General features: G+C 35.8%; 1 protein-coding gene across 3 annotated transcripts in view; it reads right to left on the bottom strand.

The window, feature by feature from the left end:
• Positions 1-18,707, bottom strand: part of VPS41 (VPS41 subunit of HOPS complex) — a 169,907-nt gene that overhangs the window by 56,969 nt on the left and 94,231 nt on the right. For all 3 annotated transcript variants that reach the window (XM_039336737.1, XM_039336738.1, XM_039336740.1), the window contains exons 8-11: positions 18,502-18,621; positions 16,849-16,995; positions 15,442-15,508; positions 787-884 (exon numbers count right to left, since the gene is read on the bottom strand). In XM_039336737.1, the coding sequence (XP_039192671.1) occupies positions 787-884; positions 15,442-15,508; positions 16,849-16,995; positions 18,502-18,621 (432 nt within the window). The remainder of the gene's footprint in view (positions 1-786; positions 885-15,441; positions 15,509-16,848; positions 16,996-18,501; positions 18,622-18,707) is intronic.

Here is an 18,707-nt window from a genome sequence, read left to right as displayed (position 1 = left end):
CCCAAGCCATGGCCGAGCAAGACACCTGCCTGCCCACCCGGCAGGGCTCTTCCTCCTGTCCGAGGTTTTCGTTGTTGTGAGGCATATCTGTTGAGGATTGGCAGTGGGGGTGGGGTGTGGGGGATGTTTGGTTTTTTTCCCCCCCGTCTGCTGGATGGTTGCAGCAGGTTTTGGTCACATCACAGGACCCTGGGACACTGTGACTGTCATAAATATGAATCAGTTGCCAAGCATCTGAACGTAAATCACAAGACCCTGGAGATGTTGCAACATTCCAGCTGATTGGCGCTTCTGGGTTCAGCAGAAGCACCAGGATCAGTGCTGCTTTCCAGCTGATTGGTGCTTCTTCAGGGCTCAGCAGAAGCACCAGGATCAGCGCTGAGCTCCAGCTGGAGCCTGACGCTGATCCTGGGGCTTCCACTGAGTCCTGACAGCCCCAAAGAAGCATCGATCAGCTGGAAAGTGGCACTGATCCTGGCGCTTCCACTGAGCCCTGACAGCCCTGCAGCTCCAGCCATCTCTCGCTCAGGCTTGTGCGGTGCCGCCACCGGTTCAGCTCATTCCCCTCCCCCACTACCACTTTTCTAGGATGGTCGGGTACTACCTGCCAGGTGCCAATGTACCACAGGTGGTACCCGTACCACTGGTTGAAAAGCCCTGTCTTAGACCAAGCACCTATGTAACTATCAAGGCAATTCAATAAAGTAATCAATCAATGTAGTCACCAAAGGTTAAGTTCCATTCAACAGATTCTTTAATTATTTGCATATATATTATGGCACTTACCATTTTCTCTGAAATCTCCTTTACAAATGAAAGTATGACAAGCTGGTCACAGAGAGGTGCAATCCCACTGATATAAAATTCAGTGTTGAACTGGGACACTGAGTAGCAGACAAATAAAGAAACAGCTAGTTTACTATTAATTCAAATTATTGGCTGTGTTTCCATGAAAGAACAATATCACACAGACATTTCAATATGCAAGTGAAATCAATATCATTATAATGATTATAATAATTTCCTGAGAAACAGATCAGTATATATTTAATTTTCCTTTAAAATTAATCTCTAAAATTTGAAAATTTGACATATAATTGGTATTATATGCCAAAATTGATTATCATATTGTTGATTGTTATGGTAATCTACTTTAATTTTTGTGGGGGGGAAGAGGGGAATACTATACCCAGTATGCTCAAGAGTGATAAAAACCAACCTTCAGTTATGCACAAGGTAGTAATCCAAGATACTGTGCAATATAAACATATATTTTGGAAATTTAACAGTTCAATACTGATCTATTATTTTAGACCAAGAATATTTGTTATTTCCACAATCTGTGCAAAGCTGCAGTAATTATAAGATCCAAGAACCATTGAAAAGAAAAAAGAAGGAACATGGACTTTATTGAATTTCACAAGAACTCTTTGTGTGTCTGCATTATAGTTTAATTATTTCAAAAAGTTGTCCTGTCATAACATGTATTATGAATATAAGACTAAGGGGTCCTTGGTGTTCTCTGAGTTTGCTTATTTTCTTGCAAATGTTTCATTATTCTAGCTAAGTAACATCATCAGTGCTAGTATATAAGAATATAAGATTTCACCACACAATCAGCTCTGATTGATATATGACCATCACACATGCATTGGTTTTAAGATTTTGGGAGTTTTTTGTAATGCTGAAGCTCTGAAACATTTGTGACAGTCAGTTTTTCTACTATTGGGCTTTTTTGCTTAATTCAACTCCCAGCTTCTAGTATCAAAAGCAATGTATCTACCCTAATGTATTCCAGCATCCTTCTCATTGATATGTTTTTCCTACTTTCTGCTATTCTAGACACTAAGCAATAGCCATGGCTACAACAACTGGGGAAAAAAGCCTGCTGGCAAATTTCTGACATGCTATCCCTTCACTGACACAGTATGAAGAGGCTATTACATGCAATAAATGAAAGATGGCTTGAAAATTTTACAATATCCTCTCATGCAAAATGAGAGCCAAAAAGAGGCTATCACTGGACTTTCCCTACCTGAAAGAATACCTAACACAATATTTTCAGTATTACAACTGGTCAGAATTGATTTTTATATACCGTAGTTGTAAACATAAATTCAACATAATCTTCTAACACCAGTTAAAATAAATATACTGTCTCATGAAATTTTTTGTAATGACTTCAGAACTGGAAAGCAAGGAAATGCTATTTTTTAAATGCTGTGTTCAAGAGATAATAAAACCTAAAAGGCGAGTGTTCAGAGTTTATACCCCTGCACAAGCAGTAAGTCAGTATAAAATACATTTATATGATGTCAAACTTGACCTGTATGAGAAACACAATTCAAGTTGGAGTCATTAGCTTTTGGCTTAGACTCAAGATGCTCAGGAGGCAGTTGGTTGGATTTAGGGAATCAGTCTACCTGCCTTGCAGAAATCCCTTAATAAAAGTAATGCCCTATGAAGACCTGATTTTCAGGAAATTGACAGAAACCATCTATTCAGATACAGGGAATAATACTCCCTCCCCCCGCCCAACATATTCAAGTTCAAATACAGTCTAGTTTCCTAGATGATATAAAAACACTATACTAGGGAACATATAAAGATATAAATTGAAAACAGCATTTTTTCCAATTAATTTAATAAGCAGAAGTAGTTGGGGGGGAGGTAATCGTATTTCCTATATCAGCATTATATGATGGATTGAATTAAAATTATGAAATCATAGCTACAACACCACTCTCAATGACGGAAGCTTACTGGGTGAGTTTGGACAGTCATATGTCTATTTTGTAGCTTGGATATTTGGAGAAAAAACAGAGTATTATTTATAGAATCTTAAGACCCTAATGAAAAGACAGGACTTAACAGCTATCAAATAAATCATTCAAATAATTGATTATAAGGCACCTTACAAAAGTATAATACCTGTATTTCAAATATTTCCTTCACAAACAAAATTTCAAGGAAAACAATCATAGATCACTAGAAGGTTTATCATTTTTTTCAAAAGATTGATGGACTCGTAAAAAAAACATTCAAAAGCATATTTATTTTATGTTTGGAAATATTATGAGCTATCTTTTCTGTCTTATATAAAGTAGTTCTTATTCTGGAACAATCCACTCATATGATCTGTAGATCTAGTCTAGGCTGTTTTCTAAATTTTGCCTGATACAATTTAATAATCAACACAAACATTTTCTTTTTTTGTATAGATTTTATTAGTTTTTATAGGGTTAGGAATAAGGTGGGGTCGGGGCTGGGGTTAGGATTTGGGTTAGGATTAGGGTTGGGGTTTATTTAGCAAACAGCATAATGTCTGGGTTCATATGTTTAACAAACAATAATAGATAATAGTTAATTATCATAAACAATATGTTAATTAATCACTCAATAGCGTTCTTCTTGCTAATATATATTCAAAATTACACACAGTGGGGCAAAAATGTATTTAGTCAACCACCAACTGTGCAAGTTCTCCCACTTAAAAAGATGAGAGAGGCCTGTAATTGTCATTGTCTGCATGGAGGAATGGGCCAACATACCAGCAACTAGTGTGTGCCAACCTTGTGAAGACTTACAGAAAATGTTTGACCTCTGTATATATAACATAACAATATATAACAAAATATTGAGATGAACTTTTGATATTGACCAAATACTTATTTTCCACCATAATTTGCAAATAAATTCTTTCCAAATCAGACAATGTGATTGTCTGGATTTGTCTTCTCATTTTGTCTCTCATAGTTGAGGTCTACCTATGATGACAATTACAAGCCTCTCTCATCTTTTTAAGTGGGAGAACTTGCACAATTGGTGGCTGACAAAATACTTTTTTGCCCCACGGTATCACATTCCTTTCTCTCTAACTTGTTTTTCTAGCCATTGATAGAAATTATCCCATGTTTTAAAGTACGAGTCTTCTTTCTCTTTTATCTTTAAAGTCAATCTAACAAATCATTTTCTTAGTAGGAATCTATAGCAATACTAAGTGGTGGTTTGGGGTTTTTTTGCTTCATAAAAGTCTTACAAAATGAATCACCTTAAAGGTTTTTAGTAAATATAAATATATTTGCTTCTGAATTTTAAAAGCATATGCACAAACATAAAAAGGAAGCAAGAACACCATCTATATAGAAGATAGTTTACAAAATAATCTATTCTATTTAGGAAACTATTTCTGGGAATAATATTCAAATGCACAAGAGTAACAGGCTGCAGTCAGTTTGCCCATGTGATACTACTATAATGGAGCTGCAGTGGTTTCTAAGTGCATAAGAAACACAATTCAAAGTGCTCGCCATTACCTTAAGCATTTTATGGCTATTATCTGAGTATCTGAGGGGCTGCTTTAGCACTGAGTGACAATAGAACGGTAGAAGCTAGTGAATATACTGTCAAAAAGAGAATATGAAAATGATAAAGACATTGTGAAAAACAAAAATAAAGAGTGATAAATTGTTAGAAAAGAGCAGTGACTTTGGGATTAATTTATCAAATCACTTCGCTCTAGTGTAAGATTTAGAAGAGATCAACATTATGGTACAAAAATGAACAAACAGCCAAAAACATCCTTGAATCTGCTATATATCTATAGCACTGCTGGAAAAACATTTTGTACAGTCAAAAATCTCTGATGAAACTATTGATTTAATGACAGAACGATGGACAATGAAGAATACTGGAAGTTTCACTAATAAACTGGAGTACGTTGAACTTTGCAAGACCATAAGAAAAAATATTCCAAGAAGAAACACATCAGTTTAATGTGAAGCTTGTGAAAAAGGCAATTGAAGAAAACAAAGAGATTAATTCAGCAAAATGCAAACTTATAAATACAAGAAAGAAGGTTTTTGCATTAAAACATGAAAATGGATCTGTGTGTAGAGCAAAAGAGGAAATGTTAGAAATAATTGGAAAATTCTACTCAGACCTATACAAAGATCAAGATCACTCAAAAGTAACAACACTCATGAAAGAGGAAATGCCAGATATCCTAGTGGAAAATGGCAAAGCTTCAGGAAATGACTGTGTTACAGTTGAAATGCTGAAAGCTGGTGGTCAGAATTTATACAAGATGCCTCAGAGAAGGAAAAATACCCGACACGTGGAAAAATGGTGAAGTGATTCTTATACATAAGAAAGGGCCCAAGATAACAGGTAAGGTTCAGAAGTTGTTATAGCACAATGGATCACATCCAGATTGTTCAGCAAATCATTGAAAGGCACAATGAGTATCATCATGCCTCTGTGCATGACTTTCATTGACTACGAAAAGGCATTTGATTCAATATTTCAGCAAGCAATAATCAATGCATTGTTCAACTAAGTCATAGACACTGCTTATATAAACTTAGTCAATATACAAAAAAAAAACAATAGCTACAATTTGCCTTAATGATCTTAAAATGGAAATTATCATAGAACGGGGTGTTCAAGGCCATACAATATTATCTATCCTTTTCTCAGCCCGCCTTGAAAAGTATTTTGCAAACTAAACTGAGCAAAAGATGAAATAAAAATCAATGGCGCCTATTTAAATCACTTAAGGTTTGCAGATGATGTTGTTTTCTTCTCACAAGACCCAGAAGAGTTACAAAGACACATACATGAGCCGCACAAAGCAGGAGAACCATTTGGTTTAAAAATAAACTTGAAAAAGAACTAAGTTATATTTAATAAATTCACCAAAGAAATAAAAATGTTTATATCTGGAGAAGAACTAGACGTAGCAGACCACTATATATACCTTGGCCAATGGATGTCAATGGAATGTGATACAAAAAATTGAATGCCATGTTAAACGTGGTTGGCAGGCATTCAGCAAGTTAAGCACAATTTTCAAGAACAACCTTCCCCTGTGCCTGAAAAGTTTTTGATCAGTGTGCTGCCTAGTCTAACATATGCCAGCGAAACATTGACTCATAATCAATATAAAAGCTATGACTGGTGCAAAGAGCAATGGAAAGATACATGCTCGGCATCACCAGACAAGATAGAAAGACCTGCACATGGATTAGAGAAAAACAAAAATATATGATACCATCAAAAGAGTAGAAGAATTGAAATGGGCTGGTCATATAGCAAGAAGAACTGATGGCAGGTGGATTAAGGCAGTCATATAATGGATTCCACTTGATGAAAAGTGTTCACAAAAGAGACCTAAAACAAGATGGAGCAATCACATTAGCAAGTATTGCAAGCCCAACTGGCAAAGGAAAGCTCAAGACCATATTGATTGGAAACACGCAGAAGTGACCTTAATCCTGTAGTGGATAGACAGTGGCTATAATGATGATCAAAGGCATTATACATATGCATCTTGTGACTAGAGGGCAGACTACAGTTAGCTGCTCTCATCAAAATCAGATCCAAACTGTGATCATCTTCACCCACAAAATCTATTACACAAATAAGCTTGTGAATATGCTATGCAACTAATGACCTATTAGTTGCAAAAAAATAGGAAGGGAAAGAAAGGGGCAGGGAAAGACTGAATAAAAAGAGACTGGGTTTGCTGAAGACATACCTAACAAAAACTCTCATTCAATTTTGGTGCTCCTTACAAATTCATGTATCGTGTGAACTAGCCCATACCTAGGTCCTGGCCAGCAGACCAATAAAGCCCATGGTTTTCAACTTCTACTGCTTAATGCTGGATTGGTCAATAACAAAGCTCGTCTTATTAGTGTTCTTGTATATACTGAGCGCCAAAGAATTGAGGCCTTTGAACTATGGTGCTGGAGAAGACTCCTGCGAGTCCCTTGGACTGCAAGGCGTTCAAACCGGTCAGTCCGAGAAGAGATCAACCCTGACTGCTCTTTAGAAGGCCAGATCCTGAAGTTGAAACTCAAATACTTTGGCCACCTAATGAGAAGGAAGGACTCACTGGAGAAGGGCCTAATGCTGGGAAAGATTGAGGGCAATAGAAGAAGGGGACGACAGAGAATGAGATGGCTGGATGGAGTCACTGAAGCAGTAGGTGTGAACTTAAATGGACTCCAGAAGATGGTAGAGGACAGGAAGATCTTGAGGAACATTGTCCATGGGGTCGCGATGGATCGGACACAACTTCGCAATTAACAACAACAACAATATGAAGAAGAGGCCAACCTGGTATGTATTACCCAGACTTGGCTGGGCCAAGAGCAGGTGGGATTGCACTCTTAGAAATATACCCAGGTTTAGGATTTGGTACCAGTTGAGATCCCCCAGGGAAGGGGAGGAAGAATAACAACAGTTATACTCCAGGAATCTCTGGTGGCTTTTGGGTACACTGATGCATAGGTTTGAAGTTAGATTCATGGGAGCGAATGATTGCTATTATAGTAACCTGAGCTGCTGGAAGCCATTTCAGGTTTGGTCATGGAGTTACCCAGACTTATGATTCTGGGGGACCTCAAATTGCTGTCCCTGGAACAGGTCTCCAAAGCAGCCTAGGCGTTCATGGGTTCTCCCAGTTGTTCTTGGCTTGATTTGGGACAATGGCCACATTCCAGATATCGTATTTCTGTCAGAGTAATGGTAATGTGATCTGAAAGGGTTTCTTTGTGGCCCTCTGTCATGGTCAGAACATGCCATGGTGACTTTGAAGTTTTCTTAATTAGCTGCGCCTCCCCTGGCAGGGAGGTTGGACCCATTTAACTGATCTACCCCAACTGGGTTATAAAGAGCTCTGGGGAGAAAATCACTGTTCTGTGGAGCTCTGGCAGATGCCTAGAATAAGAAGATGTTTGGAGCCTTAGACAAGATCACACCTATGCAGCCTCTCTTAGTTCATTGCTCTCTTTATTCCACCGGAGAAGTTGATAGAGTTGAAAACGTTCAAGAGATGTCTAGAGCACTATTGGAAAAAAACTCTTAAGGTTTATCTTGAGGCTAAATGTGGTTAAGTGCCAATATTTCTCTGCTCTTATTGCATCCACAGAATGCTGTCCAGTGATCCTATTTTGGATCACTGGGATTCTCTTTGGGAATCTGAAAAGTCCTCTGAAATGTAAACACCCTCCCCCCCCCCCGTGCATTAGATCCATTCTTCTCCTGGCTGGTTAAGGACACCCAGGAGGTATCATTTGGGTGAAACCAAGTGACGATGAATTCATCTTTTTGAAGAGGTGCTGGTGTGCCCCTCCTCAAGAAGCCATTCCTGGACTCACCATTACAGACAACTTTTGACAATCACCCCACCTCCCCTTTTGGGAAGAGTGGTTGGAGGGGCATTGCAACTCTAGAGGATCATGAAGGAAATTATTTGGAATTAAGCTTATAACCTTAAGCTTATAAAAAGGATTGTTTGGATCCTGTTAAGATTACAGGCCTGGATATGGGAGAGAAATAGCATTGGTCGCACGCATGGATGATATCTGGCAGGAGTGGGATGGATGTCATGTATCCATCCTTGCTCTGTTTAACCTCTTAGTGTCTTTTGCTACCATTGACTGTGGTATCTTTTTGGGCTGACTTAGTGACTTAAGGATGGGCAGCACAGTTTTGTGCTGGTTCATGTCATTCCTCAATTAGTGTTGATAGAGAACTAGAGGTTCAGCTCGTGGCCCTTTTTTTGTAGTGTGCCACAGGGCCCAATGCTTTCTCCATTCTTTTTTAATATATACATGAAATCACTGGGTGAAATCATCCATCACCATGGATAAAGTATCCCAAATATTCTGATGATACCCAGTTATATATCCATCTCAGGTGAAGTGAGTAATGCTGTAGACATTCTTTCACCAATGCTAGAGGCTGTGGGGGCCTGGATGGAAACAACAGACTTCAGCTGAATCCTGATAAGGTGGAGTGCCTATTGATGGGCCTCTCTGCATCCAGAAGTGTATCATTCTTGGTCTTGGATAAAGTTGCACTACCCCAGATAGACCTGGTAACTTGGGGGAGGGGGGGGAGGTTGTCTTTGTTCCACTTTTTTGTTGTATACCAGTTATGCTCTTTCTGGATAGGGAGGCTCTCCGCTTAGTCACTCATTCCCTAATCACCTCCTGTTTGGACTACTGCAATGTTCTCTGCATGGAAACATGCTCTACACTGAAAAGTATCTAGAAGATTCAATAGATACAAAATGTGGTCATGCCGGCAATTTTAGTTACATGTAATACCTTTTGCTCTTCAAACTGCATTGGATGCTAGTTTGTTTCTGGGTTCACTTCAAGGTGTAGGGCCAGGCTACCTATGGAACCATCTTTGCCCCATTACATCTGCCTTCCTCATCCAATCAGGGAAAGTAATGTTGCAGGCCCTGTAAGTTAAAGAATTCCAACTGGCAGGGTGCCATTTTCCCTGCCTTGTGGAATATTCTGTAACTGGAGATGAGGAAAGTCCTCCCCCCTCCTTGCCTTCTGGAAAGGAGTGAAAACAGGGCTCTGCGGCCTTGCGTGGGGAGCCCAGAGAAGCATGCAATTCTGGAGCTATTTGGTGCTCTGAAAGCTCTCCATTTGCCTTAATTTTTAACAGTGTTTTTACTCATCCTTGCCTCTTTATTTTTTTAAAAATTTTTATTTTTCATTTTTCCAATTTACAAAACAATAAACATTTTTCTTTTTTAACAGTACTGTGTCATGTATCTCTTACAGTTATTTACATTTATTGCTATACATTTTTATTTCTCTGTTCTAACCAATTATACCACTTATCCCATACCTCATAAAATTCTATTTCTTCTTTGCCTTTCATTTCTAGCATAAGCTTATATATCTTGGCACATTCTAATATCTTATGGATAATCATATCATTAGCTGGTATATTTTCAAGTTTCTAGCATTGCGCATAGACAATACGTGCTGCTGTTACTATGTGTACAATAATATATTGGAGTTGCTTCTTTATCTTTTGATTAATTATTCCTAATAAAAATAATTCAGCTTTAAATTCAATTTGTTCTTCTGTTATCTTCTGTAGCCATCTCCTTATCTGATCCCAGTATTTCCTTGCTTTAGGACATTGCTACCACATGTGATAAAATGTTCCATCCTTATATTTACATTTCCAACAATCTGGTTTCATATTTATATACATCTTGGCCAATCTCGCCGGTGTTAGATGCCACCTATAAAGCATTTTGTACTGATTTTCTTTATATGCCGTTGATAGTGTTAATTTGCAGTTTTTGTTCCATACTTTTCCCCGTTCTTCTAAATTTATATTTCGGCCTATATTCCGTGCCCATGCTATCATTGAACCTTTCACTATTTCTTCTTCCATTTCTATCTCTAATAAATTTTTATACGCTTTTGTTAAAAAAATTTCTTCCTTGCCTGTCAATATTTTATCCAGTTGTTGTGGTACCCCTTGAATTCCATATTCTTCCATATCTTTTCTATATCTCGACTGTGTCTGTAAATATGGCCACCATATTTATTATTTATTATTCCCTGTTCTTTTAGTTCTTCCTTTGATTTAAGATTCCCCTGACTATCTAATAATTCTTTGTATCTTATCATCTTTTTTATCCAATGTATTTGGGTAAATCATTGCCTCCATTGGCGAGATCCAATTTGGTAATTTCATATAATGTTTCCTTTTGACCTTTTCCCATGTCCATATCAACGCTTCTCTTATTTAATGTCAGTAAAAGTATGCATATGTTTTGTTACGTTTATCCCATAGAAAGGCATGCCAACCAGCCTGTAAATCGTGTCCTTCAATTGTTAGCACCCTTTTGTTGTCTAAATTTATCCAGTCCCTAATCCATAATAGCCCCGCTGCTTGATAATAAATTTCCCATTTTGGAAGTCCAAAGCCACCTCTGCTTCTACTATCTTGTAGCGTTTTAATATTTATCCGTGCTTTCTTACCCAGCCAGATAAATTTTTAATTATTTTATTTAGTTCTTCAAAAAATCTCTTCTCTAATTTTATAGGGACTGTCTGGAACAAATATAATAATTTTGGCAATATGTTCATTTTAATCACTGAAATCCTTCCTAATAATGATAACTTTAACTTTCCCAAAATCTCTAAATCTTTTTTCATTTGTTGTATCAATTTTTTGTAATTATCATCTTTTATTGAGGAACACCTTACAGTAAGCCAAATTCCTAAGTATTTAATCTTTTTTTCAATTTGCAATTCCAAAACTTTTTCTAATTCTTTCTTTTGTTTTTCAGTTAATTTTTTTACTAACATTTTAGTCTTTTCTCTATTCATTTTCAGTCCTGCCACTGTCCCATATTTTTCTATTTCATTCATTAAGGTGTTTCCTGTCTCTAGCGGCTCTTCTATGAAGAACACTAGATCATCCGCTAATGCCTGCGTCTTGTATTCTTCTTTCTTTACCTTTAGTCCTTTTATCTCTCCATTAAGTCTAATTTGGGTTAGCAGCACTTCTAATGTCAAGATAAAAAGAAGAGATGACATTGGACATCTCTGTCTTACTCCTTTATTTATTTCAAATTTCTTTGTATTATCCCCATAGATTATCACTCTAACCTTTTGTGTCGTATATATCGCCTTTATCATTTTCTCAAATTTCTCTCCAAATCTCATGTCTTTAATCTGTTGGAACAAACACTGCCAATTAAGATTATCGAATGCTTTCTGGGCGTCCAAAAATATTAATGCCACCTGTTTTTCAGGATGTGCTTCATAGTACTCTAAGACATTTAACACCGTTCTCATATTGTTCCTGATTTGCCTTGTAGGTAGGAAATCATTTTGGTCTGAATGTATTATTTCATTTAATATTAATTTCAATCTTTCCGCAATTATAGTACCATATATTCTGGCGTATAAGGCTACCCGGTGTATAAGACGACCCTGTCTTCGGCGCCGAGTCGCATGCCTAGAAAGTAGTTTTATATGCCGGAAACTACTGTTATTTCCGGCATATAAGACGACTCGGTGTATAAGATGACCCTCATCTTTGGCGCCAATTTTAAAGCTTGCAAAAGTCATCTTATATGACGGAAAGTACGGTAGTAAAAATTTTGTAATCTGTATTCAGCAACGAGATTGGCCTGTAATTTTTTATCTGTTTGGGGTCTGTACCTTCTTTTGGAATATGGGATATATAAGCTTCTGTCCAGGAGTTTGGTAATTTAGCTTTCTCCAATACATCATTATACACTTCTAGTAATATCATTTCAAAATCCTCATACAAGCTCTTATATACCTCCCCTGGAAGTCCATCTGGCCCCGGAGTTTTGCAACTTTTTTGTTTTTGCATTGTTCTTCTTAATTCCGTGGCTGTTATTTCCTTATTTAATATTTCCCTCTGCTCTTCTTTTAATTCTGGCAAACCATTAACCCTTAAATATTGTTTTATATTCTCCTCATCTATTTCTTCTTTTTTATATAATACCTCAAAGTAGTCCTGGATTATTTTTTTTCTTTTTATCCATTTTATACTATAACTCTCCATTCTCATATTGTAATTCCTGAATCAATCTTTTTTCCCGATCTTTTTTTAATTTATAGGCAAGCCACCTCCCAGGCTTGTTTGCATGTTCAAATTTTTTTTGTTTTGCCGCTTTCAGTTCCCTTGCCATTTCCTCTTGCTCCACCTTGTTTAGTTTATGTTTAGCCAAAACTATTTCCCCTTTAATTTTTTCATTCTGGCGCTCCATTTGTAATTTAGATTCTAATTTTTTAATCTCCTCCTGAAGTGTATTTTGCGTTTGCCTTTTCTCCTTATTCTTTTTTGCTATATAAGTTATCACTATACCTCTTAGATATGCTTTAGCCGTATCCCATATAATTGGTAATGATGTTTGTTGCTTTTATTATCTTTAAAAAATAGTTCCATTTCTTTTCTAATCCTTGAAATAAATTATTTTTCCTTTAAAATTTGAGAATTCAGTGTCCACCTTCTCCTAACTTTTTTCTGGCCTTTCCAAGTTATTTTCAAGGGATTATGGTCAGCTGACATGTTTGGCATTATTTCTATTGCTTCTATATCTTTTCCTACCTCTCCATTCATCCATGCCATATCTAACCGGGACCAAGATTTGTGTGGGTTCGAGAAAAAAGTATATTCCTTTTTTTTATTATTCAATTTTCTCCAATGATCAAATAAGTTAAGTTCATGTACCATCTCAAAAAATGTCCCTAATAGTATTTTTTCGTTTCTTTTTATTTTTCATACTGCTATTTTTCATTCACCACCGCATTATAGTCTCCTACTATACAAATATTTCCCTGTCCTATTTTTATAAGTTTTTCATGTAGTTTGCTGTAAAATTCTTTTTTATTCTCATTTGGGGCGTAAATTGTCACCAACAATCATAACTTCTGCTCAATGATAGTTCTATCATTAACACTGTTCCAGCTATATCTTGATATTTTAATTTAGCCTTTATTCCCTTCCTAATATATACTGCTATTCCCCTCTGTTTTTGTTCCACTAATGCTGTGTATAATGTTCCTAATTTTGGGAATTCCTAACATTTCCTATGTTGCTATTTTATATGTATGTCTTGCAGGCACGCTATATCTATTCCTTGTTTTACTAATTTTGTTAATATTTGTTTTCTTTTGGCAAGGGCATTTAATCCATTAACTGATCAATACTAACCTAATTTCTTCTTCCATTGTTCTACTTGTATATTCTTCGTGATCTCAAACCCACTCCTTCTTCTCTCCTTTGTCCTTTTTCTTCCTTACTTTCTATCTCTCGTTCTATTTCTTTTGACTCCTGTTGTTGGTCTTCCTGACTTCTAGACTTCTAATTCCTCTTTACTACTACTCTCTTCTTCCACTCCTTCCAACTGATCATAGAGTTCTCGTGCCTTATCTAAATTATCTATCTTGATCTTTCTCTCCTGCCACAATACCAACATCTCTTCTGGGATTAACCATCTAAATAGTATATTTCTTTTAATTAGCTGTGCTGTAAGAAACCTATAATCTCTTCTCTGCTCTCTTCCTTTCTTCTTCTCACTTCAAATGACACAGTCTATTAAATAAATCCTTGCTTCCGCATCATCTGTGACTTGTCATGGCCTTGAATCTGCCATCTCACAATAGCAGACACTTTCACGCTGGGTTTAAGGGTTTCCTTTCATTGTAGCAGGTGATCGCCTTTCACCTCCTTACCCCCCCAAGACTTCGCCCTTTATCCCGAGTGGCCCTCCAGGCTCTCCATGCCCCGAAGGGTCCCTGATCGTGGAAGAATCAGAGTTGGAGGACAGAGACTGTCCTCTTTCCTCTACAATGCCTCAATGTTGCCACCGGAAGTCCATCCTTGCCTCTTTAAATTCTTAACTTTATATATTGTTTTTATATTTTAATATTTTATTGTATACCACCCAAGGGCCCTCTGTGATGGAGATGGGCAATTTAAAAATATGACAAATAAATAAATATATTTTACAAGTTATTATAAACCACAAAATCCTTAGTTTTCATTAGATTGTCTCGTACAATTAAATGAAATCCACAATTTTTATTAACCGCTTGAAAATAAATACTTAAGTTACCATACATCTAAACTATTTTAGCTTTATATATAAAATCTTTAAGAAGATGCCCTGTAAATAGCATCAAATGATATTGTAATACCTATCAAGACATGGATAAATAACAATCTCCTTTCATCTTTATTCAACCTATGTTTAAGGGACTGATGCTTAGAACAATCAACAAAGCTAGAGTACTGTGATCTAAAACCAGAATGGGAAATCTCAAACAAATTGTTAGAAGCTAAGTGAAATAAAGCACTGATGCTCACATACTTAAAGAAGATGTGAAAGGGAAGATAAAGAAGCTGTTTCCAAAATATTCCACTTTTGTAATTCGTACTGGGCAAATTTATAACAAAATATTCTTTGGCTTGGTTGGTTGAAAAATGTTTGAATAGCATTCATCAACTCTTCTTGTTCTAAAAGCTACACTGCAGCAATTGGAAGAAAACTGCACATACTCAAATACTTCTCTATGCATAAAAATGAAAATATTATATGGCAATATAATTTCTGATTTAGCCTCATGTATGATTAAGCATCCATCTTCATCCACATTTTGTACATTGGTTAAGAAAACTGGGTCTCACATCTCTAAGTATGAACTACCAATTTCTAGCAACTTTCTATCTACAGAATCATGCCTGAAATACATCGATTTGTTTTCTTCCATGTGCAGGTTGCTTTTTTTTTTAATCAACCAAATGTTGATCAATTGGTTGCAAAAGAAATTTATCGATCAACTTTCCATCTGAGCCTGATATCATGAAAGAGTGAGTGATCTAACATCACCCAGCTGATTTTCATGCCTAAGACAGGACCACAACTCACAATCTCTAGTTTCCAATCTGGTGTCTTAATCATTAGATCAAACTAATTCTCCCCTGGAATACTTTAAATGTACTAAATACATAGTATTGCAAGTAAAGACCTTTTTAAAAAGAGAAAAACTTTATGATTTTGAATGTTTAATTGTAAAAACTACTATTTATGGTAAGTTATTTACAAAAATGTTGCACTCATACCTATTTCCACATAACGACTAGGTAGATCGCGTATTTCACTTGCATGCCGTTCTTTCACTGAACATATCTATGAAGAAAATCATATTAATTATAATTACTGGTTTTAGAAAATAGCATGAGATCATACTGATCTATTGGCAAATGTGCCTAACCACAGTAATGTTAAGATTATAATTTCAATAAATATTACAATTTAAGAGACCAATGCTAGAAGGAGCAGGATATAAAGCACATAAACATCTCAAAAAACATTTGGAAGTTAGTTCTTCTTTAAATTTCAAGTATAATATTAAGTTTAATATCACAGCTTTTATAGATATCAGATTAGCAACTCTGTCAGATTGTAGCGGCAAAACCTACAAAAAATCTTTTGTCATTTTGAAATCTACCAATTTTATGCAGTTTGCATTTCTGTAGATAATTTGTTTAATCCAAGAAAAAGTTTTGTCTGGAAAGTGGTAATAATAATAATAATAATAATAATAATAATAATAATAATAATAATAATAATAATAATAATAATAATAGTAAAGTTGGAAGGGACCTTGGAGGTTATCTAGTCCAACCCCCTGGTCGGGCAGGAAACCCTACACCATTTCGGACAAATAGCTGTCCAGTCTCTTCTTAAAAACTTCCAGTGTTGGAGCATTTACTGCTTCTGGAGGCAAGCTGTTCCACTGATTAATTGTTCTAACTGTCAGGAAGTTTCTCCTTAGTTCTAGGTTGAATTATGATTCTTTGTTACTTATTTTTATTTTGACACAAACTAATTCTTCCCATATTTTTAGCACTATTTTAAGTTCACATGAATATAGGTTTTGGTTGGTCAAGAAAATAAGCATTTTTATATATACAGCATCAACAACTTCCAAACATTTCTTACGATTCAGTCTTACAGTATCTATTCAAGGAAGGTTAAAATCCTATCCTTTTTGGCCTTTTGGTTAGAAATGAAGGCAATTGTTTGGCAGAAAATTGTTGTGTCCATACCCTCTCTAGAAAGCATGTGTTCAACTTCCCAGGATTCATTACTCACTAATGTTAAGGCTGATGGAAAATAGTTGATAAAACATTCATCTTAGTAATTCCTTTCCAGACTAAGCAGTTAATGAAACCCAAAACTCTCTTAGCAGCTTTCATAGTACATTGCTGGAAGACAAAGGAGAAAGATCATCCCAGTGTTGACTACTCACACGCTTAGAGAAATCTATCTGACCACTAGACATTTGTCATTATTCCTTCTTATGAAGGTCAGCCCAATGACATTTCTATGGCAGCAGGAGTTCTCTGCACAGTAGTCAAATCAAATTCTCTTCTTCCCCCCCCCATCACTTTCGCTTTTCAGAAATAATCCTCTGTTTGTCTGTGATAGCAGCAAGCATTTATTACAAAGACAGGTAATTGTACCTTTACTGAATTTCCCCAGCCAATAATCAGTGTTAAATTATCTTTCCAGCAAAGGCTGCAGGGATACATATCAGGACGGAGGCTTATATCGTCTCGGGGCACATTGGTGATTCTTTGCTTAGCAATCACGTCAAATATCTTCACGCCCTGGAAGTTTAATACACAGTAAGAGAATTCTGTGTGACATTTTATACACAAAACATAGTCCAGAAGTATCACAGGCTATATCAAGGTTGCATTCTATTCTACTGGAGGCACAAAAGAGATTTTGGTGAACAATTGGAAGAAGTTGGCAGGAAAACCGTTAGTGTGAATTCTCTCCTACAACAAGCTCTGAAAATGTTTAAGTAAACAAGGGAAGCAGTTGCGCAATTTTGCTTTGTTTTCAACTTACAATCAAAACTTACATACACATACAAATATTCATGCACATTGATCTTTCTTTTTTGTATTTCTTACTCAGCAAGAAAACTAGAAATGTGATAAGATTTACAAAATACATGAAAGAATGTATTTTAACTTGTGCTATCTCTTAAACACATTGTTTTAGAAGCTCATTACCTTCTTGAAGTTAGCTTTGTCTATGTTAGTAAAACTGATTACAAATTCTGTAAATATGCATCATGCTTTCTGTTAGGGGAACTGAACAAGGTGTGGTTATGACCAAGAGATGAAACTCTTTAAGCAGCTCAATGCTTCCACTTTTGAAGTTATAAAACTGTAAATTAGTTGGGCAATATGTCTACTTGGACAAGAATTTCAAATCACAGTATACAGAAATGAGTGCTGCAATTTTTTCCTCAGGAGAAAAAGCATATACTGTCAAGATCCTCTCTATTTTAACACAGATTGCCAAAATTAAACTAGAAATGTTTAAAGCAGAAATCTCTATCTCTTAAACTTATCAGAGGACTCAACAAAACTGCTCTAAAACTATTTTATATAGAGAAAATAAAACCCTTTCTTTCTTCACATTTTACAGAATATTTATCAGCCTTACAGCATGGCTGAATACTCATAAGATATAGTATTTGAAAGATCCTACATAATGACTTTTTAGTTCACATCTTAAGACCTTTAAGAATCCTTCACCACTGCTTATGGTGTGAGTTCAGATTTCCAAATTCAAATATTTGGAAGGCCCGTTCTGCCCTAAAGAAAAATCGTGAGGGAATATGATATTCCTAAGAAAAGTGAACTGGAAGTATATTTTTTTCTGAATTTTGCTATGAGGAATTATTCTACAGATTTATGTTTTTCTACTAACAAAAAGTGAAAATTACATTAAAACCATGTCAGAGGATAAGAGAAACATTTAAGTTCATATGACAGCAAGTCAACCTTTTCTTGTTCATAAAGCAATCTACAATCTATGGTTTTGAGCTGAAGAATCCTAAATAAGAGTTTATTCTGCAATCCTCTGGAAATTAAATTTCTAAACATTTTCTGAATGACGATGGTAACAATATATCTCTTGGACAAGTTACAGGCTTCTCTTTTCTGTCTGTATAATATAAATATATTATTTTATAACATAAATAATATTCTATAATATTACTTTTATAATATAGATATATTATATAAATAATGTTTCTCTCATGCATATGCTCACACACGTGAAGGCATTTTAAGGTAATGACACTAGAAACTCACCATATTGTTGGCCCATGCAATCAGATTTCCTCTCCATTTCACGTTTCTTATAGGTCCCTCTCCTTCATGTAAAACAGAATACTTCCATCTATTCATCCAATTCTTTTCAAATAACAATAACTGGGTAAAGAGTAATTTTTTAAAAAACAGATTAATATAAATAGGTAATTATATATCATTTCACTAGGATAATGAAAAGTACAGGA

This window comes from Crotalus tigris, unplaced genomic scaffold, assembly GCF_016545835.1.
Source record: "Crotalus tigris isolate CLP2741 ecotype Arizona unplaced genomic scaffold, ASM1654583v1 scf7180000017666.379230911805:20528666, whole genome shotgun sequence".
Taxonomy (NCBI): Eukaryota; Metazoa; Chordata; class Lepidosauria; order Squamata; family Viperidae; genus Crotalus; species Crotalus tigris.
The sequence above is the reverse complement of the archived record's forward strand: the minus strand, read 5'-3'. Positions and strand labels throughout refer to the sequence as shown.